Raw genomic sequence first — 23,363 nt, forward strand, 5'->3', positions numbered from 1 at the left:
ATTGTACATTTCATTTGGCACAATTTCCATTACTACTGTAGTAATGGAAGAGGGGTACACATTTTTCTGTCACGACACCCGAGAATAGTACTCACAAACTCGATTGAAGGAAATGACCAATCATTGGAAAAAATTTACAATCTAGTGTTCATCGAAGTTTGTCACGAAAATTGCTACAATTTTAAAAGCGAACGTGAAGCAGTTGTGTTTTGCTGTTTCATTTTGAGTCTATAGGTGAATCACGGTGAACATTATAGCTTAAAAGACATGGTCAGTAAATTTATTATTATTAAGATACGACTTTCGATACACTTTCACTAGCCTCCAGGTGGCAATATACGGTTTTGAAGATACATTCAAGTTTGTCGATTTTTAGAATTTCATATTGTATGGAATTACACAACGCACTTGTGGCGCAAACATTTTGTTTGATTCTTTCATGCTTTTTCCACATTTTCAAATTTTTGTTTTGACATGCTACAGTGTTCTTCTTTAAGTTATACTTACAAAGGAACATTTTTCACACTCTATATGCAACGTTATTTTTCTTCTCTTTTGTATCGTTGAACCCACACCATTTTACGTTTTAGCTTCGCGTTTTCCGACCACATAGTTCACTGTTTGTAAACGAAATCATCATATTTATGTTTCTTAGCTGGTTTGGTGGCATTCATTATGTTTTGTATAGTTTTCTTATTTAGCTGATAGATAACTGATAGATCGCTTTTATTTTCTTTTAAGCCACTATCTCTCTTTCTCTTTCTTTTATGTTAGTGCTGTTTCTCTCCAGGTGAGCGTTCAAAACCCAGCGGATAAGGCGTCCTCCTGGGGTATTAGTCGACTCGCGTATGTAGAAGGGTTATTGTGAACAACAACAAAAAAGAACAATAAATGAGGTGGCATAGTGGCCCACGCGTTGTCCATTGTCCGATATTGCATCGATTTTGCAAGCTGAATTGTTCTTACGCTATACAAACAAAATGGCGTAGGTATGTACGATCATCTTCTCGTTTATGCTTCCTCAAAATTTTATGTTTTTCTTACTTAAACCAAGAGTTTACCCACAACTTGCTTCTACATAAGTCTAAGGTTGATATCGATTTGTGTCTATCATTTTGTTCTCTTCACCTCAATGCTTAATCGTACTTTTATTGTTGATTTTTTCGCATGTTGCGGCAACAATGGTTTACTTCTGCTCAATTTCATTGCTGCCCTGTTATGAAACGCAAATTTGTTCACTTTTGCTTGCAAATGCGTCGCCTAGCTTTCGGGAGGAAAGAGAAAAACACATACAGCACACTACCCTCCCCCCCCCCCCCCCCTCCCTCACTCCCTCGTTCCCCATTGATGATACACGTTAAAAAATAAACAAGTATCCTAATCAATTTCTGGCTTTTGGATGGCTTGCTTTTCGTAACGGTGGAGTCCGCATATCTACTGATTATGCTGCTCTTGTATTTCACTCTGGTTTGGTCTCGCAACGGTTAGGGGACCATTGCATACGTCGGTTCGAATACAACTATGCCATCGTTACAAATCAGTCTCATGTCTTCAAAACATCGTACGGGATAACGTGTGTCAAGAATAAATACAAATAAAAAAAGGATTTAATAATAATCGAATCGATCGATCCGATCGTCAAAGTATCAACAGTACATTTTGATTAGGTGTAAAAGAAAAACTATTTCATTTTTAAATATCTCTTCATCTTCCTCGACGTTGTTTATGGACGATACATTGCACACTGTTTTACTGTAGCAAACCATATGCTTCGACTTTACCGTTTCTCCCGATTGATCACCGTGATGCATGGAATGTTAGTTAATTGCACTTTTCAAACAATCTCAACCTTCCGCACTTTTTCACTTAAAAGAAACACAGCAAGGTGTACGGTTGTGTGGCTTAATTCTTAAACTAATAAGCTATCTAAAGCGAAACTGGTGCCCATAATAGTGGAACAAAGTGTTTTTTCTTCCCATCGTAGTCGCCGTTGCTTCCCATGCAGCGTGCTTTGCTTTTGTCTTTATTTTGTATCCTGTCGCTTCCCACACCAGTAAAACATTCTGTTATGTCCATAAAAAAAAAGTACATTATTTCGCACTAACAAATTACAAATTGTCTTCTACTGCTCATCCTCAATTTGGTAGTAGTAAGGCTTCCATTGACCAGCGCACTTCGTCCGGCAACATGCAACCGAATTAGCATCTCGTTTCTGCCTCCGAAAACCATTTCTTCGATTTATTTAAAAAACAACCACCCCCTCCGTATGACCATCAATTTTTTTTTTTATTGTGTAGGTGTTGTTTTTGTCGCAAGATAAATTCACTCTCAACTATTCAGTAGCCTCATGGTTTGAGCGCATGTTTTCATGTTTTATTTGTGTTTTTCGTTTTACTATGTAATGTGTTTCCTTACATTTACTTAACTCTAACGCTACCTTGAATTATTCTAATTTTTTTATTTGTTTTTTTTTCCTTCTTCTTCTGGCTAAATCCTTTTTCGTAGAGAAAATACTGTTCCTTGCACTAGGAGAAAATCATGTTGCTTTTCTATTTAGGTGGTATTCGTCGTTTTGTTGCACAAGTTTCATTGCCCGTTTGTTATGTTGAAGTTCAACGTTGCTGTTAGTAAGGTTTTCCATAAACTCGTCCAACGCGAACGATATCGGTTTACATACACACACGCACACGCACATTCGACACATACATACATACAATAAAAGTGGGAGTAACAATCACCCAATGTTATTTTTTGTAATTTTTATCTTTATACTATATGAAATTTTCAATCATTGGTCGAATCTGTAGAGAGTTGGTTTTATTTGAGCTAAGCATCATGGTGAGTAAAGATGATTGTTCAACCTAAAACAGGTTCTGTTGACAATGTTTTCTATGCATTGCAAATTATGCATTGACAGGTTGCCATTTTTATAAACATTGTTTGTATTACTCTTGTTTGCATCATGATGTTTTTCAATTTGTGCACAGCCAAATCCCGAGAAAGTCTCTGCTCTCATTGGTTTTTGGTTGTTGATCCACATTGGTTGTTATACACTGTTACTGGTTTCTGTTATGGGATTCGTTATGGTTGTTCTTACATAGTAGTATATAATCGCTACGAATGTACGTTTCATTTTGTGTTAAATCAGTACCACCAGTAGTTGTAGTATATAATTGATCCTCTATTAGATTGCAGCACTATAAGTATGTACTATATATAACCCTGTTCCACGGTTCACCTTCACCAACAAGGGATCTCATTTTACGTGTTTATCCAAATGTCCAGCAACAATGATAGCCTCATATTTTTCCACATTCCCACCGTTCGCTTCGAAGCACAATAAAAACACTAACAATTTTAGTAGATTCCTTTTTTTTTTGATGCGCTATCCTCAATACGACACATACGTAGGGTTCTCCAACTTGATACGAATGCCTTGCATGCACTTAATCAATAGTCAGAAAAAATTACAGCAATTTACTTAAAATATAAAATGCGCATTACTTGAAGAGTTGGCTAATGCTATATATGCTTACAAGTTAGTTTCCTTTTTGAATATATATCTTATCGATGAACTTTTGCTTACTTACTCTTAGCATATATCTAGTATGTTTTTTATTCATTCCCTTGTCTAGCATCTTCATTGCCTAGAATTAGGTAAATAATTGTGTTATAGTATTTTCACACACACTTCCCAATTTATCACCATATTTGTCTCGGAACGTTCGTCCGACCTAGTAGAACACACACAGCATATAACCACACAGTTAAAAGCAAGCCACTACCTTATTAGTGATCTACTTATTAGTGATAGACTGGATGCATTCTGCAACTCCGGCGCCATTCATTCGTTTTGCATTTTTATGCTCATATATATGGTTTAAGTTCGTAACTTGTTTTGTTTATTTTTTTTTATATTTAGCACCAATTTTAGTAGCATTGATTGACCCTATAAGTCAATGCGCCGATAATAGGGTTTGAGTGGTAAGGGCATTTGTTCACGCCCGGATCATTATTGCGGAGATACCATCTCCATCACTGACGCTCTACCGGCAACATTCATTACTTGGACCTCGCAATGGAAAGGTACGTGAGTCCTTATACACCCTCGTCATTAATGTTTGAGTTTGATCGACTCGTCGACTCACGTGTTTCGATCAATTATTTCATGTTACCGTCAGTAGTTATGGCAATTGCTTGCTACACAAATGTTTTTCAGCATAGTTAAGATTTTATATTCTTCTGATATCTCGGCCGCATCGTTCGATACAGGTACTTCGATACTTTGCTGCGTATTTCGACGTATTCGAAAATCCGGTGGAACATGCGACTGCTTTATCAGCGAACCCATGAATCCTCTCCCCCTACACTCCCTTCTGTCTCCTTCATTCGCCGTAACAAATCGAACGCTTTTCCGGTTCAAAATTGCACGCTGTCTAATTGTGGGCTGGTGGTTTGGTGAACCTGTGGCACATCATTGTGGTCATTGTATAACAGATTATACGTATCGTCATGGTTTGCTTCCATCATTCGTCTCGAAACTTTGCGCTAATATAACGTCCTTTTGTCGTGCAGTTTGTGCTCGACTGGTGTTCGTATACGATTGGATGTGTTTGTTGGAGTTTGATTAACTAGCACGCTCTGCAGTAACCTGCATTTGGAACTCGAACGTTTGTACTTTCGCTGATAGTTCATTTCCGGCCGTGTCAAGTGCATCCGCCGCCTTACGGTGCCTTTACAGCACCATCGTTTTGCAAGAGTTGAGCAACAGGTGCCATTCTTGGGTAACGAAGGGATGCAACAGTTGGACCATCTAATGTTTGCCCCAATCAGTAGCTCGGAATGTTTAGGGATAGAACACTCTCCGCGATTTGGCAAAGTTGTCTCAAACTTTGGCGGGCGCACTATTACCTTCTTTTCTGCTCTACAATGTGGCTGGAAAACCTTACGGATTTTTCTTTGAATGCAAACCGTTTCACTTTACCGGCAACCGGGAGAAAACAACCTCTATGTCCACACTAAGCGATCGCGAATAAGGCGAGAGCGATACCCTCGCTCATGCATCAAACGATTGATTAGGTTGCCAGTGATATGTTTCAAACCTCGCCGTAATCGGGTTTCGCTGTCGATCCTTCAGCTCCTTCGCTGCTTGTTAAGTTGTGTTTGATTTGATTGGAACTCTCTTTGGCTTCAGGGTTTTCGCTGGACTACCGGATCGGCATTCGGGCAACAAAAATTGTATGCTGATCCTTGAAATAGTTGATTTTTGCATAACGAAAAAACCGACTGGTGTCCATAGTCTGTTGTTCTCTAACAACAAATGCTTTGTGTTCTGTCCTTTTCATTTGAACTCAACGTCATTCTTTTTTTTGCAAATATTTCTTCATTTCATCGTCATCTACACTTTGCGCTTGAATCATACCAAGCCACTCTCATACGGCACGCGCACACGTGCGTACAATTTATGAATCGTTTGCTACCACTCTACATGGTTCCAATCGTTGGGTCTACATATTTTAGTTCACCTTCCACTGCGGCTTAAGGATAAGATTTAAAAATAGTGCGCAATGAGAAAATAATATCATTTGAGATACAAATCGAGACACGGGACCGTTTAAGACATTCGGTTGATTTCGCCGGAAAATTGTTATTCTCTTCAAAGCGCATTGCAGGGTTACATTTGGCAAGTTTTTCTTTTCTGGTTCGATGGGTCCTTTTTCATGTTTGCTTCCTACAATGTGTTTTCCTCATCTGTATCTTCTGATAACTACTGTAAGCTCATGTTTGATTTGCTTCGTGATGCTGATTCTCCGCGGAAACGGACCGAGAGGTACGCAATTACGAAAGTCAATTTCATGACGCTATTTAAACGCTCGGAAAACGTTACGTATCCTAGCACTGACAAAGCTGTGGCAGTTTTTAAGGCACTCTCTGTCGCATGACATATTTTTTTTTGTTTTTTGGTTTGCTTTCAACAATATTTCGTGATATAGTCCGTCTATCGTGCAGATTTTATTGCCGCTCGTATTACGCCGGATTTAGCGGTCAATAGACAATATATGCACTGCAGACATTTTTTTTTTTAATTTTTTGTTTCACATTTCAGATAGTCCTTGGTATGAACTTGTTACATGTAATTTAAGTGTTTAATTTCTAAAAGATTTTTTTTTAAATACTCAACATACATCTCTAGATAATTACTTCCCTTGACAGTAAAGAAAAACGAAATCCGAATACTAATACGCAAAAGACGAAAGTGATGAAAAACAAAATTGATACACAATATGAAAGGTTTCCATTCTATTTTTCCACCTGGCACTAGACAGCATTGCTTGTCACATTCGGAGGTCAACCTTTCAACCAATCGAACTAGATCTGTTTGTATGTGAGAGGCTTTTACAGTAAATTAATGCCTCAATCTCACGTCTCATAATTCTCCACTAACTTGTGTTTAATTTAATTCCAGTTTTGTACGCATCACATGAGGAACCCGTAACATTTAGTAGTAGAAAGAAGGATAAAAGTTGTTCTTTGCCAGATGTCCTACACGTGTAGAAAAGAAGACTTTTGTAAAGGAAGTTTTTTATTACAAACTAAGGTACTGAAATAAGGCCACAAACCTAATGTATTAATGTAGTGTTATTAAAACGTATTGCTTTCAATGTAAAGATTTAAATTTCTGGGACCTCTGTCAAAAATAAGTTAGTAAAATATATCTTTCAAAACATTGTTTGCTAACCCTAACGATTGTTGCATCTTCAATTTTAGTCTAATAGAATAACTAGTACTAATATCTGATAGATAGAGCCTGAATAATATCATTCTTTAGGAATGTGTTTCGGTATTGTTAAACAATACTTAGCAAATGATAAGTAATTCAAATGTCTTAAGCGTTGATTTTCTTTGTGCTGTCAGCGAAAAGGGGAACTAAAATAGCTAACAAAAACCAAAAAACTGCACAATCGACTGGTCATCTCGCATCGACAGTCCAAACCGATTGTTTTACGCAACATTTCTCTTCTGGTCCACGACTTATGCACGTGCGTGTTCAATGAATGCGCCTAGGATGGTAAGTACTTGTTGAAGGCGAATTCTGCGTCACACTAGGTTTCAAAAAGTTGGCAAAGATGTCGGTGTGTAAATTGGATTGATTTGATAACGTACTGTTGTACCGCAAAATCTTCGACCTCTGCTCTAATAAGTTCGCAGTTTCAAACCACCTTACAACAGTAAAAATTGTATGAGCAAATTTTAGTTTTTGATGGATTATGGCATAGACTAAACATGTGCGTACTAACCACCATGAAATGGGGGCTAAAGATTGCAAGGGATAATCATTTAACGTTCTATGCTAAAATAGTACCAAAGAACGTATTGTTTAAGTTACTTGAATAGTGCGGTAGACAACTTTATGTAATACAAGTTCGAATGAACGGGTGTGTTCAAATTGTATGAACGTGTGCGCGTATCCTTTCTGTCAAACGCGTACATCAGAGCACAGCCTTTTAATGTTTTGGGACGAACCTCGACACCGAACAAAATGGCGTAGGGTGTTCGAAGCCAGTCGTTTTTCTGCGATAAACCCCCAACTATAAACCAAGTTGTGCTTTAATACTCGCATCGTTGATACATTTTTTTAAGGTGAGCTTCTACCATCATTTCCGCGCACTTTTTGACTGTACTCCATTAGTTTAGGTACCGTCTTATTACACTTGATTTAGTATTTGCTATTGGTTTCCCCCGCTTCTCTTCCTTACCTTACACTATTTGAAACTAAGGAAATGTTTGATGGACTTTTATCAATCTCACACAATCTGTTGGTTGCATTTTGTTTTGAATGTCTAACAATCTAACTCCGTCTCCACTATTACCTTAGGCCTTTCTTGTGCCAGCTAGCTGCATTTTACAGTTGGTTGATAAGATAAAATCACTTTTAACGATGATGTTGTTCGCTACGTTTTAACTATTTGGAGTAAATGGCTTGGCATCGGGACCGTGACTGCACCGGACCGTGTGCATCGATGGATGCTTCTACCCGGCTTTTTCAACTACCGTTTGCTTGGTTTGTGATCCCCTGCTGTAATACACATTAAAATACAATCAGTGTTTTTCTTAACTTAGCTTAGTTTTTCCTCTCCTGTTCCGTACGTACAAAGTTAATCACACACTTCGGCGGTTAGGGTGCATCGTTCATCAGGAATTAGTCACTGTTGTCCAAACCTATACAGCTAGACTCATACCATTGATCAGCTTACTTACTAGTTTCACTATTTATTATCAATTTTCTATTCCCTCACCACGTGATCTTAAAGCTACAGTTTAGTTTGTTATTTGAATATTTGACCGATTTTTTCTCGTTCCGATGTGTAGGATGGTACAAGTTATAACTTATAATAAATCGTCCTAGCTTTCACCATCCAGCGCGATAACTAGAGGTGTTGCTTTTATAGTCAGGTCTGAAATTCTTTGTCACAAGAGCACCGTCCAATGTTTGTCTTGTTTTTACTGATTTAGGCATTGTTTAATTCCTAGATATACCCTATTCAAAAGGCTTTGCGAAGCCATCTACACATTCACACACACACACACACACACACGCTCACACATTTGTAAGACAAAATTTAGATAAACGTATAAGTCATGTTTTACATAGTAATCGACCGTAAAACTTTAGTTGCTAAAAGTCTTACAACACAGTATTGAGTTACAGCATGCTACCGGTTGAGTATATAGTTATATGCATTTCACACTAAGAAGAGTTAAGAGCAAAAGTACACTTATATTTTTTTTAGGTTTATAGAGATTTGTTTCCTCACAAACTTCGGTCGGGTTTTGTTTTTGTTTTCTTTTTTTGGAAAATACAAGGAACACGAAAAGGTTTGTTAAGCTTCGATTTTTCGACACATCCTTTTTGCAAGCTTAGATATTACATCTGGTATCTTTTTTTTCTGGTTTGTTTGTTTTGTTTTTTTTTATGCATTCTGTCGATTCTCCCTCCCTTTTGTTCTTTTAGTGTAAAAAAAGTAACGTTCTTCCCCTTTGTAGCATGTAGGATATATTGCATTGGTATGCGCACAATATAGTTTATGCAAAAGTTTGGCCTTTGTGTGATTTCCGCTTCTCAGCACTTTTCATCGTTATATCACTCATCTATTGCTTGCTGCCAATCGACAATCGCCGTCTTTCGGGCAAATTTTTTGTGACTAGAGTGGAAAAGATCGAATCTGTGTTAAGCTGAGCTTTTGCACGAACAAAACCAACCAAAAAAGGGATATACATCATAAAAAAGCACTTTATGGAGCGCAGCCCTAGCCAGCTTTGCGTCTTTATGCTGTGTTCTGCGCTACGTACTTATCAGGTAGCTGCGATATTCGGAACCGTTTTAGAGTATAGTGTTAAAGTACGGAATTGGATAGCAACGCTGAAGCAACGGACCGACACCAGCTGAGGGGAAAAAGGCATCACATACAGTAAACCAAGTGGTTGTATATTGAGTATGATTGGCGTACCGGAGCTATACAACAGCGGCTGATGCGTGTGGTAGAGGTAGGGGCCTCTATTATTTTTGGATTATTAAAAAAAATTAAAGTAAAATACTACACGTACTCTAGCACCTCCTCGCCGAACGCACGGTGTTAAATGATTCGAACAGTTTGTTTGAGTTAAGAATACAACGTTTTTAATATATTGTCATAGCTCGGGTCGTAATATTGGGTCGGTCTAATCAGTCCTAGTTTGCAGACCTTTCGATGATTCTTCAATTAACTGTTGTCATTTATCTTGTTTCCTTGATATTGTTTCCATCATTGGAGTCACATATTCCTTATTCTACACTCTCGATAATGATTGTGTTAATTTTGTTTCGATATTTCTATACGTAATCGTTTATCCCATTGTTACTAGCCTATTATGAAGTTACCGCCTGAATTTATCGTCTGAAGTAATTCACGCATCGTTTCCGGTGTTGCTCGTGTGGTGTTTAACCAATTATTATAAACCTTAAAAATTAACATCTGCATTCCACAGAACGTCGACGAAGCGTTGGATTAAATTCATGTCATTTCCTCATGTACATTCTATGTATTCGAACTACAACACCCAGCAGTTTGCTAATCGATTATTTTATAAATAGATTATTGGTTCATCCTTTTGTTTAAACATTACGGTTTTTCTATGTTGTGTTGTATTCCATTTGCAATCTGCCACTCATCATCGTGGATCATGCCGAGTAGTCTCTCTGTGCATTTGTTTTGTTTTAATGATATTTTTCAATCACCAAAATATACCCACTATCCCTCCGCCATTAACTTAAACATTGTAATCTACAAAGTTATGATAATTGCTTCATTCGCATTTGCGTGTCATTTTGTTTCACATTTAGGTATGTGGGTGCCTTTTTTGCCCAGCTGGTTAGTTTGTTTCGCTAAAGATATCTTAAAACATCACTCATACAATTATTTTGTTGGTTTGTTGATGATATTAATTATATACACGCACGAAAGTCGAGGCAAATTGCATGCTTTTGTCAATTGGTTCACATGAATAACCGTCACAAGAACAATATGGTTTACAAGCGTTGTCAATACACACAAGCCCCGTTTTTTCTGCTGAGTTACAAAACCGTCGAATGAACATCAAAACTATCACACTTCATCCCGTCCCGGACATACACAGGGTACCACATTACCTTTGATTTCGGGACTTAGGATTCAGGTTTTGCATTTATAAATCACATATGCTCCCTCCTTCCTGCCAATTTTTCGCTAACAAGTATGCTAAGTGGAGACAGCCTTGGTTAATATTACATGATCGTGCTGTACTATTACCTCAGCCCCGTTTAATATTTTAACCAAACAATAATATTCCTCCAGACCACGCGAACACGTATCAGCAAGTAATTGGATCCCACCCCTTGGAGGCAAAAATGGGAACGAAAAACGACTCATGCGGTTGAATGTATATAAATCCTGTTTCGAATGTTTGCGGAGAGTCATTAGTTTCAATTATTGGCAAAGCCTTGTACCAGTACTTATTCGACTGTGTGTGGTATGCTTACGCCTTATGTTGCCTAATTTGGTTTGCTCTATTTTCCACTTTTGTTTGTTTGTTGTTGTAATTTTTAAAGGCTTTTTTGAGTGCTTGGTTTTAAACCAAGCATCATCGGGTTTGTTTTATCACATATTTAGCCAATAATATGCTTAGAGTCTGTTGTCTGTTTGATGCGCTTAAAGAGAATTCGAAACTAATCTGTGCTAGACACTAGACACTCATACTTTGCTAAGCTACGTTTTTCTCCTCATTTAATGTACCTATAGCAGTATTTCGGATGACTTGTACCATCGTAGTTTAGCGTGGAACATGAGGCAGGTTTTGTCAATAAACCATCATTCGCAGCCTCTCAAATAGCAATCTCATGACCTTGTGTCTTCAATTTAGCTGCGATTGCTTGTAAAAATTATATAGTGGATTTAATGATATTTTCTTCCGCCAACAACACATAGTGCTAACTTTATACACGCTCCGCCCAAATTCGTTTGTCTGACTGTCTTACTTCTTAACTTTGATCTCAGTAATATTGCTTTAGAGTAGATGTACATTTGTTTAGTTTAATGCCTGGTTTCATTTTGCGCTACGTGTCGTATTGGTTCATCTTGTTACACTTCACTACCATAGGAAAGAGCTATTTAAGGTTTGTTTGCGCACTGGGAGAGAAAACGTATAATTTATTTCAATTTTGTGCGTTTTTGATTTCCGGGCGGTCAAACAGGCTGTGTACAAAACTACTAATTTTATTCCACCGTAGTGTGATGCACTCTGTAAGAGCTAGTTTTTGCTTGGCAAAACCATACTTTGTTTTAACTAAAACGTAAGTCATAGAAATAAAACTTTATGCAAACTTAAGCGCGAATTGATTATGAATGATATGTAATACATGTGTGGGAAGGCAGATACGTGTCACCAAAAATCAATCTAAATTTCCCACACGTGTTAGAAATGCATACATTAATTGATCACCTTAACTTTAAAGCAGATGTATCAATAAAATCCATACAATGTAATGAATAACTACCATCGGAACACTACTTTTTCTCCATACTGGAGAGAGTTTGAGATATTAGAAAATCACAACCATCTCGACATCGAAGTACAGAGTAAAGACACAATTGAATTAAGGGAAGGAGATTGCAGTTGAACCGACTCGAAAGCCTCTTGTCAGTACGGTCCTTTGTAAGCCTTCCATTTCCATATGTCGATTAGACGGTTAAGATGCAAAACAATGGAAAGGACATGTCAATCATGAACGTACTATGGTAATTTGTTGATTAAACTATTCTAGCCAATAGTTCACTGTTAGACTTAGACTACATTCTTCCAGTTTCGGTTTTTGCTTGTCACCTTGACTAATATCTTCACACGTATTAAGATCGAAAGTGAGGCTGCCTACCTTGGAATAAAAATAAAACTAAGGAAACGAATACAAACAAAGAAACAAACAAACAAACAAATAACAATAGGATGAAATTCTTCCCCGTCATTAGTAGCTTGGCATTGAAAATCTTCCCAACGTTGTGCAATCGATTTACCCTTTGCTGTTTTCTGCGCTCATTCCGTCATATGTTGAGATCATTTTAGTTTGATATTTAAATTTCGGTTGGTTTTAAAATTAAATTAATCCCACTTCCCTCAACCTAGCACGTTGGATTTCAACATCGTTGTCTTCGTATAAACGTACACACGTCGAACACCATACACCTGTATGCTATTATTTGTTCCCTGTTTGACGATTCGCGGTTTCGACTAAATGCACATCATGATCTGATAGGTTCATCACTGCGTATTGCAAAGGTGTTCTGGTTGCAGGTTTTAATACTAATGTTAAGCGAGAATTAATGTACACAATTTGTTCTTCGACTGTTATTTAAGGAACGAAACTTTTTTTCAATATTCATCAATGGAAGAAGCTTGGTTCACGAACTTACTTCTATATAAAGGTAATAACTCTTAAGGAAATTAAAGTGGAGGTAAAAACAGTAACGAATAAATAATATAAGGCTGTTGTGCGAGTCCGATCAAGCCAGAACCATTAAGAATAGATCACGACCAATACCGCCGGCTCGTATTACACTACAATTTCGATTTTTCGTGTACATCCGAGTCCATGCACATGCCATTCCAACATCGATGAAAAGTAGTAGGACTGAGTTTTCTTAACGTATCCCCCAACTGAAGCGCACTCAGGATATCTTTTGTTACTCATTTAGGTAGGTATGTGTGTAATAAAATCTTTCAATCTTCACCATTCTTTCTATAATCATTCGCTATTGCTAAGACAGACTGTGACAAAAAGTTTCATAAAATATCGACGTTATTACGAATATTTGGAGGTCAGTTTTCTCTTCTGCTCTGGCCACTAACTCTCACGTTATCTATCGAGCATCTTCCTGAAAAGTGTTTGTCTATTTTGCAATTATGTATATGTTGTAGTATTGTACCGCTCTCTCATGTTGCTTTCAGCGTTCACTCCTCGCTTACAGGCATCCCCCCTTTCCTCGCTACTTCCTACACGCACCCATTTAAAACAGGTTATCATGGTTTTTGATTGATTAAAAGTGTGTTACAAATAATTAAAAGTAATTAACAAAACCTTTTCATTTGTACCTTCGGCTACATTGGGAATGCGTATCGCTTATGGTTCGTTTAAGGTTTAACGTCGGCCGGCCGTGGTCATCAACACACACTGCCAAAAATCCTCTCTTAAACCCGTTCTCAGAGGAGTGATGCCTTGACTTGGGGAATTGGCTTTGTTTCCCGTGTCTCTTACGTTATACCAGATACGAAAATATAGTATACCGTATTAATAACTTAGCTTCTATTACATCGACTACTTAACTATTTGGAAAACTTACTGTGATGGCATGATGAGGCCAAATTAGGTGTTGAGTGTGGCAAATTGCTACGTTGTTGCAATTCAATTCAGCTCTCCACCTAGAAGATTTTCCGGCAGGAACGAGTTCAGGTTCGATGGTGTGCTTCGCTCTGTTGGACCGTCCAACGGGGTCCATAAATTTCCTCCACCGCCGGATGAAGGCCACGACGAACCCCACGTGTCTACGGAGCAGAAAATGTTTTCTATTAGGAGTTTTTAGCTGCAATTGCAACGTTTATTATTTGATGGAAATTTGTGTTAAAGAATAAAATGCAACAAATGTCATGTATTTAAATAGACTTGAAATACACTTCATCTATGTCAAGTTATAATTATAATTTTCAAACTTGTTTTTTACTCCAACTAAAGTTCTTTTTTTTAAACAAATGAAGCCCGGTAATATCTTACCAGCAACTCGGCCAGCGTTGTGCCCACCGCCTAGACGCCATGTCTGAGATAGGCTAGAGTTTCCGCCGACACCTCCCGAACCGCCGAGACCTCCACCGACGCCACTGTTAGTGTTGGCGTTACCTCCACCACCACTGCCACCGCCACCACCATTGTTCTGTCCGGGCAGTCCGAGGTGCTGCAGAATCGTCTGCACCTCGCTATCGGTCGGCGATTCGGCGCAGATCGTAGTGTTACCGAGCACGCAGTTATTCAGTGCCAGTTGCGCCTTGCTGGCTTCCTCACGCGTCAAGTACTTGCATAGCGCGATGCCGTGGTTCAGATATAGGTGAAAGTTCTGCAGCGGTCCGTGCTGCATGCAAAGTGTACGCAGGGTCGAACCGTCAATCTGGAAGAGAAACAGATGGGAATGTAATCGAAACGGTTTATTAGATATAAGGCAGCGGTTGCTTGGATCAACATCACTGTGAACGTGATGTATTTGCAAAAAAAATCTGTTGTCACCGTCGTGTTTACATTTTTTGACAGTACTTGTTCAGTAAGATTTGGTTCATTTTCAGTTAAGATATGCACCCTAAAAAATTAGCCTGAGAAAAATCTGTACCTGAGCGGTGAGATTCTTTAGCAGCAGCCATGTGGAATACCAGGCGCCCGACGTGCCACCAGCCGGCCAGTTTCCAGCCGGACCATGCCGTTGAATCCATCCGTTACTTCCCGGTCCACCGGCGCCGGCACCGGCTCCGATTCCACCCGGCTTCCCGGACGACAAACCTGGTGGTGGTCCGCGCGGAGCCTTACCCACACCGGCACCGTTTGCTCCGGGGCCCGATGCTCCCCATACGTCCGAGGTCGCACCGGTTACGCCAGTGTCCGACCAAGTACTCTTGCCAGCACCACCCAGTTTGTTCATGCCACCGGCGACCCCCGCACTGCCACCACCTCCACCGACCCCGGCCGAAGAGAAGTTGTTATTCGCACCACCGAAGCTCCAGGTCGATGAGGAAATGCTGATCGAATCGGTTGGCGACGGTTTGCTGCTGTTTGCGAACAGCTCCGAGTCCTTCGCGGAACCGACGGAAATCGATGCGATCGGGCTACGGGCGATGCTGCCCGGCGTGATGGTCGGATCCTCTTCGATCTTCATTTGCGTGCCCTGAGGTTATGAAATTGTAAACATAAAGTTTTGAATTGAACGTTATTATTTCCACTTGATACAAGTAACACCCGTATCTGTTTCTTACCTTCCACGGTTTGCCCGGTTCAAACTCTGGCACCAAGTCCGAAAACGAGTCCTGATTCGAAGGCCAATCCTTGCCGGTAATGTCGGATGTAGCGTTATCTGGCCATCCGTCGGTCATTCCACCGCGTCCCGAGGACCAAGTGCTGTATAGACAGGAATAAAAAAAAAACCATACAGAACTTCGGTCGATGGAGTACTTGCTATGGGAACGATTCAGTAACGTGACTCAATTCAGAGTGAAATGGAGTTAGAAAGTCAATTCTTTAATTCACTCAGAATGATTTAACTCGGTGAGAATGTTTTAGCTCAATGGGAATGGTTTGGCTCACTCAGAATGATTTTGCTCACAAAGAATACTCTGCGCTAACTCTGAGCGAACTAATTCTCACGGAACCAAATCATCACAAGCCACAATAAATCATCTTGGTGAATTGCATCAATTCACTCATTGAGAAGAATTGACACATTCACTCATTCCGACTCTGTTCGCACCTCAATACGCAGTACCGATCGCTTTTAATTGTGTAAAACGTACCCATCGGATTGCAGGCCACCCAATGCACCCATCCCACCGCCAGATCCACCACTACCTCCGTTGCCACCCAGACCACCTGATTTGGCCGTCGAGCCAGGAGCCCGCGAGAAGTCGGTCAGCTCATGGCTGCTGTCCTTGTCCATCATCGACGGCATCTTCCATTGGTTCAGGCGTGACTGCTGGCTGGTGTGGCCGGTTCCACCGGCTCCGCCAGCCCCACTTCCACTACCTGGTGGCCCAGTGTGGTAAGGACCATTATGCTCCTTGCCGAGCGTCATCTCCGACAGGCTGTTCTGCAGGACCGACAGATCGTTCTGCTCGCGGTGGAAGTTGCCTCCGCCCAAGTGACCACCGCCAAGATGGGACGATGGGTTGCCGCCACCGGTTGAATGTGGCTGCTGATGGTGTGACTGCTGTTGATGCTGCTGGTGGGGATGCTGTTGTTGATGTTGATGTTGATGTTGCTGCTGTTGCTGCTGCTGCTGCTGCTGTTGCTGCTGTTGCTGTTGTTGTTGCTGCTGCTGTTTCACGTACATCGTTTGCTGAGTAGCGATCTGGTTTTGCAGACTTGCGATCTGCTGTTTAATTTTCATCACTATTTGGTTTGATCCAGAACCACCGCTGCGCTGGAAGTTGTTCTGTGTTATCTGCAGTTGCTGTTGGGAGGAAAGGAAGACATAAGAATGAAATATTAAATGTGTCAAGCTAGCAGATATTCCATTCCAAACTAAAAGATCAACCACTGTAACGCTGTGGGTATTAAATCAGAAACCAAAACCGAACACCGACCTTTTTCTCTTTATTAATGCAAAAAAAATCATTTTTTTCCGACCTTACCTTAATACTGTTCAACAACTGATTCAACAGCAAGAAAGTTTGTGGCGCCAGCGGTTGATGGAGAATCTGCGAATTCAGGTACCCGGCCTGGACGGCCATCTGGATCTGTTGGACGAGCGAGCGCAGTTGGGTTGCCGGTTGTACCGCGCTTTGGCCACCGCCTCCACCAGCACCACCACCACCACTGCCCCCATTTCCACCGAGACCGCCGCCTTGATTGAACGGTGCCATATTGTTCGCCCCCTGACCGCCACCACCCGCACCACCCATCGGGGGAGGCGCTTGGTTCAGGTAGTTGCCGAGCGACTTCGACGACAGACCGTGCAATCCGGAGAGATTCGGATTACCTCCACCACCCATGCCTCCCCCGGCGCCGCCTCCTCCTCCCGGCATTCCATTCTGGTTACCCTAAAAGGTAAAAACGGTTGCCAAACAGTTGAGGTTAGTTTTCATGTTTTTCGAATCTCACAAACCACATTTGAGTTTACCTGGAAATGCAACGATGGACCAATGCCACCTCCTGCACCGCTATTACCGGCTCCACCAGCAGCACCCATATAGCGTCCACCGCTAAAGGGTGGCTCAAACATATTGCCACCAGCACCACCGCCTCCTCCAAGATTGCCGGTAGTTCCACCGCCTGCGCCAAGCTGAGCATGGGGTTCGTCCCGACGCCAGTCGCCAAGACCACCTCCACCCGAAGCGTTGCCCACGCCCAGTCCGCCCACGTTTGGCATAGAGCCGTTCCGCTGCAGCCACTCAACCGAATCCTCCAGACTCATGTTGGCCGCACGAAGCGCAAACTCGACGTCCTCCTTTTTGTAGCCCATCTCACACAGGATGCGGTACTGCTTGCTGCTGCGAATGATTTCCAGCGGTCCGCTGCCGATGCCACCACCGTGGGGGGGTTTGTTGTTCATGTTAGGCTTACCCCCTCCACCCGGACCTCCGGTTCCCCAATCGTTACCCATTAGCTCACCACCGGCGGAGGAACCATCATGCCACACTCCGGGCGCTCCTGCAAGCTGTAGTTTCTTATTCGGGTTCCACGGTTGATTGCCACCAACTCCGGGGGCTCCAGTTCCCGGAGCACCACCACCGCTGCCACCGGGTCCATCCATCCAAGACCCTCCACCACCACCACCACCGAGTGCACCTCCCGGACCAGGCTTGTCATCCCAGTTGCTGCCTCCGCCACCACCGAGGGATGCTTCGTCCCACGATCCATTGTTGCGTCCTCCCGGACCTCCGTGTCCACCTCCTGTTGCACCACCGCCCCACATGCCACCGCCGTCTGCCTTGAGCGGATTGCCGCCACCCGGCCCGGAACCAACAATTCGCGGACCTCCGCCGAGCGGTCCACCAGGACCACCTCCACCACCAAGCGGGCCCGAATTGAGCCCACCCAGTGGTCCATTGCGTCCGTTGCGTCCAACCATCTGCTCTGCGACTACTCCCGATGGACGGCCACCGTTGCCGCCACCACCACCACCACCACCTGCCGATGCCCACAGGGATGTACCGTCGTCAAGGTTCGGATTGCGACGAACAGCCGGCGGAGAATTATCATCCCAGCCAGAGACGGATTTCGTAAGCGGAACATTCGGCGGTCCACCGCCCAACGCACCGGAACCGCCAGCACCACCACCCAGCGGCCATTGATTACCACCATTCACACCACCGCCACCAACGGAAGCGCCCGGTGGTGGCATTTTGCCCATCGGATAGTGCTCCATCATACCGGACGAGCCGCTCAGACGACCGGAAATGCCTCGGGGATCTCCACGGAACTCGCGGTTCGGCTCCATTCCTCCGGCACCCGGGGGACGCATACTTCGGATGTCCACATTCGACAGGCCGTCCAGCTGCGAAGCCAGATGAGGAGGAACTCCCGCGTTAGCTCCCACCGATGCTCCACCTCCTCCTCCGACGGTACCACCAAGACCAGCGCCACGTGGTTCACCCCATCCCCCACCGCCACTACCAGCTGCACCAACGCCAGCTCCTCCCATTCCGAGTCCACTGCCACCACCGACACCGGGGCCACTTCCCCAGTCGTTATCCTTCTTCGGTGGGGCAACACCGGTTCCCGTAAGGCCTCCGGCGCCCGGTGGCCACATACCGCCACCGCCACCACCACCGATGGGTCCAGCGCCACTTCCACTGCCACCAATCGCTCCACCACCACCACCAACCGGTTGCCATCCACCACCGCCAGGTGCTCCCGGTTGACCTCCACCACCACCACCAACGAGCGTCGGGTTGCCGCCACCGACCGGTGGTGGACCTGAACCGGGACCACCTCCAACTCCAACTGCCCCACCGCCACCTCCACCCGTGGCGCCAGTCCAAACGTTACTCGCCTCACCACTGCCCTCGTCGTCCACACCCCACGTCCCACCGTGGTGACTCTGTGGGCCCCAAGGTGTCTTCTGAGACTGTGGCTGCACGGGCGGTTGGCCGCCGTTGCGCAGGTTTGTCTCCCACAGCTCCGTGCCGTTGTTGACGGTTGCCTTGAGCGATGGATCCGGTTTGGTGCTTGGTTCCGGCGATGCCGGCACATCCCACTGCGTATCCTGGTTGACGTGCTGGCAGCCCCAACCGTCCTGCGCGAACAGCGCCTCACGCATCGAGTTCAGATGCTCCAGCTTCGATGACGGTGTCGCGGCCATAGCGCTTACGGAAGCAGCAACACCTCCGGCAACGATCGCTCCTGCACCAGCGCCCGGAGGCACTCCTGGTGGGGGTGCAACCGGTGGTTGCTGCTGATTCCCCTGCTGCTGCTGCTGCTGCTGCTGCTGTTGCTGCTGTTGCTGTTGCTGCTGTTGTTGGTTGGCACCTGATCCGGGCGTATTCTGCTGGTTTGCGATTGGCTGCTGCTGCTGTTGTTGCTGTTGTTGCTGGGGTTGTTGCTGTCCAATGACGGTGGAAGGTGGCTTACTGACCAGCTGATTCCAACCGCCACCAGTGCCACCCTGCCCACCTCCTCCTCCTCCTCCTGCTCCTCCATTAGGACCAAGCATCGGCCCACCGGAGGACTGCGAAAGATCGGCCGCTCTCTTGCCGACCAGCTGGTCCGGCCTCGATCCTGGCGGTCCAACCGGTGGTGGCATGCTGGCTTGGCCACTATTCCAGACTTGCTGTTGTTGCTGCTGTCCGGGCTGGGAACCTCCTCCCACCAGTGGGTTAGCGGCCGCATTCCACCCGGACCCGACAGCGTTCGAACTTCCCGGCGGTGAACCCCACGCTCCGCCACCGTTTAGTGAGCTTTCTCCGCCACCGCAGAGCCGACCGGGGCAACGAGGGGCACAGCCCTCGGCCGCCAGTGCACGCTGCCGTTCGGTCAATCGGAGTAGCTCCGCGAACGGAACGTAAGTGTCTGCCATCATTTTGTTTGTTGAGTACATTTCCCGTTGCTCCGATTGGTCTGTAGTTTGCATCGTTGCGCCAACGCTTACGAAATTCGGTTGCATATTTCTGCTCTCTCTCTCTCCCTCTCTCCTTGTGTGCGTAAGATCACTCCTCGAAAAAACTGCTCTGCTGCCTCTTTGTGCTTGCTATCGGAGTAGTGTGCAGTGTTTAGCGTCGTGGCATTCAATTTATACCCTTTGACTCACGACACGGTCCGCGTGTTTCGTTAAAACACGAGATTGCTCTTATTTGTCACTCGCCTCGCTATCCCCCTCTCTCTCCCTCTTTCTGCCGTCGTTCAGACAATAAAAATTAATCCTAACGTTAACATTTAGTCAGGTAAGCAAGAAAATCACATGTCATAATTCGGAGAGATTGTAATTGGTTGTATGATGATGGTTTCCCGTGTTATACCACTGCTACCCGAAGGGATCCCGGGTGCACTAGTCGTCCGCTTATTTGGCTTATGGCCTGTTTCAGTTGAAGCCTATCCGTTCACAGACGTTGACGATTGGCACAAGCTGCTCAGCGCGGACAAGTGAGTTCGGGTTGGTTCCTACTCTTTCGCTTGCCGGTTGATGATGATTCGTTCTGCTCGTCGTTGGCCTGGTAAGGGGATGGTATGGCCCCAGTAAGTGTTTCAACTGCGAGCCCCTTACCGAAAAGTATACAAATACACCACCTCCGGGATTTACCGTCAGACTTGTTGATCAGATACAGATTGGGTAGTGTAGTATCCACGAAGGGTATATTAGCGCTGATACTTCGTGTCCGTAGTGATATCGTGATACTACAGAGTAATGTTTGTTGAAATTCGCCGTCCGTTCTTATTCCCCGCGTAAGGATAATACCGTGTGTCACACGTATGTTGGTCTATTACAGTCTCCGTCGTGTGCTGATGATATTGCTGCCATCCACCTCCCGGCTTTCCTATCTTTGGAGCGTCGTCAAAACTGGCGCATACTTTAAATGGCAAACCCGTAAAATGTGTTAGCAGCCTTGTATCTTGCCGTTGCCACTTGATGCTCGAGCTTTATGGCGTTCGGCTACCAAGACGAATACTGTGTTTTGATTGGTTGGAATGAGCTTTATCACGGCGTGCAGGTGATCGCGATCGCGTCGCGTTCGATGGACGATAATGCCCCCACAAAGCAGCAAACCGCCACCGGTTCGCGGCAGGAACTTTTCACTTTTTCCTTGGTAAAATGCATCCACAAACCCGCCGTTATAGTTGAACCTGATTGTTCTTTTCTTTTGCGGTTGTTGATGAGAATAGCCTCTATGTCGAGGGTTTTGTTGGAACACGGTGTTTTGTATAATTGTTTTCACTAGCACAGATTGAGTTGTTGTTTTTACAATTTGTTGTCTTTACTGGCGAGTTTTCAAGTGTTCAGATTGGTTCGACCCCCAAACTCACAACTCAAACCGACGCCCGCGATTTAGCGTGCAAGTGTTCTCTAGCGTGAGAGGTTTGAAACACGATTTTTTTTTATATTAAAGCTTATTTTCCCTCTATCTGCTCTTGCAAGGGAAAGGGGAATTTGATTTCACCCAAAGCGCCCTGTATTGTGCCTTGGATAAGTAAATAATTGTTCCCTCAAGCGAGTGAACTTTTTTACCCTTTATTGCCTTTTTTGAGGGAAACTTTTCCCTTCCGATAGCAATATTATCTATACGACTGCTTTTTCACACATTTGTTCGCGTGACTAACTTGATATTCCATCACAACACAACACTTACTCCTTTCTTCCCTCCTGGGGGCGAACTTGTTCAATACTTGTGTGTCAGGTCAGTGAAGATATTCAGTTCCACCCACGTTTGGGCTATAATGTCGTCTAGATTGATTGTAGTTTAGAATGGATTATAGGAGGGTGAGGGTTTTGGCTGCCACTACGAATCACCTCCCGAAAATTCTGTCACTCATGGAAGATTTCACTGATGAAAGAGATTGTTTCACTTGTTTGTTGTGTCATACACTTTCTTGCATCCTCTTTTGTCACTTTAGTTTGTCAATTGTTTTTTTTTTGTTTTAATTTTATGTGGTCCTACAATTTGAAGACAGCAATTTGTGTCTACAAGACGTGTACGTTTTGTTGTTGTTGTTGTCGATTGTCCTCGACCAACAAAAACACGATTCTTCACTGGCTAGTGTTGATATTTGTGATGACGTTGTTGATGATAACGATGGATAACAGGTACGACGATGCTTTACCACCTTTCCCAGGGTGCATAACCGTATATACCTGGGAGATGAGGGGAGCAGCAGTAAGAGGACCACCGTCTCCGTGTCACAAGCGACTCTCGGGAAGGTACGCCCCCGTAAAGTTCTTCGTTGTTCGCCGTTGTTCCTCCTTGCTGCCGCTTAGCTTAGCTAACGTCCGACAAGGTGGCGGTTAGCGTGTCCTTCCACTTTACGTCAAATCTTAACCTTAAGTTTGGTGGCAGGGGAATGATGAAGCACCTTTGCCCTTGTTCTGAAAGGAGAGAAGAAAGACAAGTTAGTTTCCGAACACAATGTACCGAATTTTAGGCTAGCTAACACCGAAGAAGTCGCTTACCTCCTAGGACGGATTTGTATCCCCCTTTCAGAGACGCACAACCCTCGCAGCAATCCGGAACCAGCAGGGATCGGGGGGGCTCGTGCCGGGTGGGAATTATCACAGATTTTGCTTATTTAATGTATTATCAAACGATGCTCGTTTCCAGATGGCACCGGTTATAAGCGGTAACGGCCCGTGCAAAGCTAAGTACTGCTTCCAGGCGGTACTACTGGGAGCTCCGATCGATCCGATCCGGTGAGTTACACTCGTCCGTTAGCAGTGAGGGGGGGATGATGCTGTCGATGCTTTTTCGTTCTTTTACTTCCTATCGTTGAATGTCGCGATTTGTTCTAGCCGTTTGATTCAGCAGCTGGAATGAACCAATAAAAAGGAACATTGGAGGTTAAATAAGAAAGCAATTTAAACTTAACAAAGCTACATCAGACACAATGTTACGGTTTTTCT

General features: G+C 43.8%; 1 protein-coding gene across 1 annotated transcript; it reads right to left on the reverse strand.

The window, feature by feature from the left end:
• Positions 1-13,901: 13,901 nt before the first annotated feature.
• LOC131282751 (protein Gawky-like) lies at positions 13,902-20,302 on the reverse strand. Its single transcript, XM_058312288.1, has 7 exons — positions 17,436-20,302; positions 16,948-17,355; positions 16,111-16,766; positions 15,577-15,718; positions 14,940-15,488; positions 14,336-14,723; positions 13,902-14,109 (listed from the first exon to the last, which is right to left on the reverse strand). The coding sequence occupies exons 1-7, from the start codon at positions 20,058-20,060 to the stop codon at positions 13,970-13,972; spliced, it is 4,908 nt and encodes a 1,635-aa protein (XP_058168271.1). The 5' UTR covers positions 20,061-20,302; the 3' UTR covers positions 13,902-13,969.
• Positions 20,303-23,363: the final 3,061 nt, after the last annotated feature.

Source organism: Anopheles ziemanni, chromosome 2, assembly GCF_943734765.1.
Source record: "Anopheles ziemanni chromosome 2, idAnoZiCoDA_A2_x.2, whole genome shotgun sequence".
NCBI lineage: Eukaryota > Metazoa > Arthropoda > Insecta > Diptera > Culicidae > Anopheles > Anopheles ziemanni.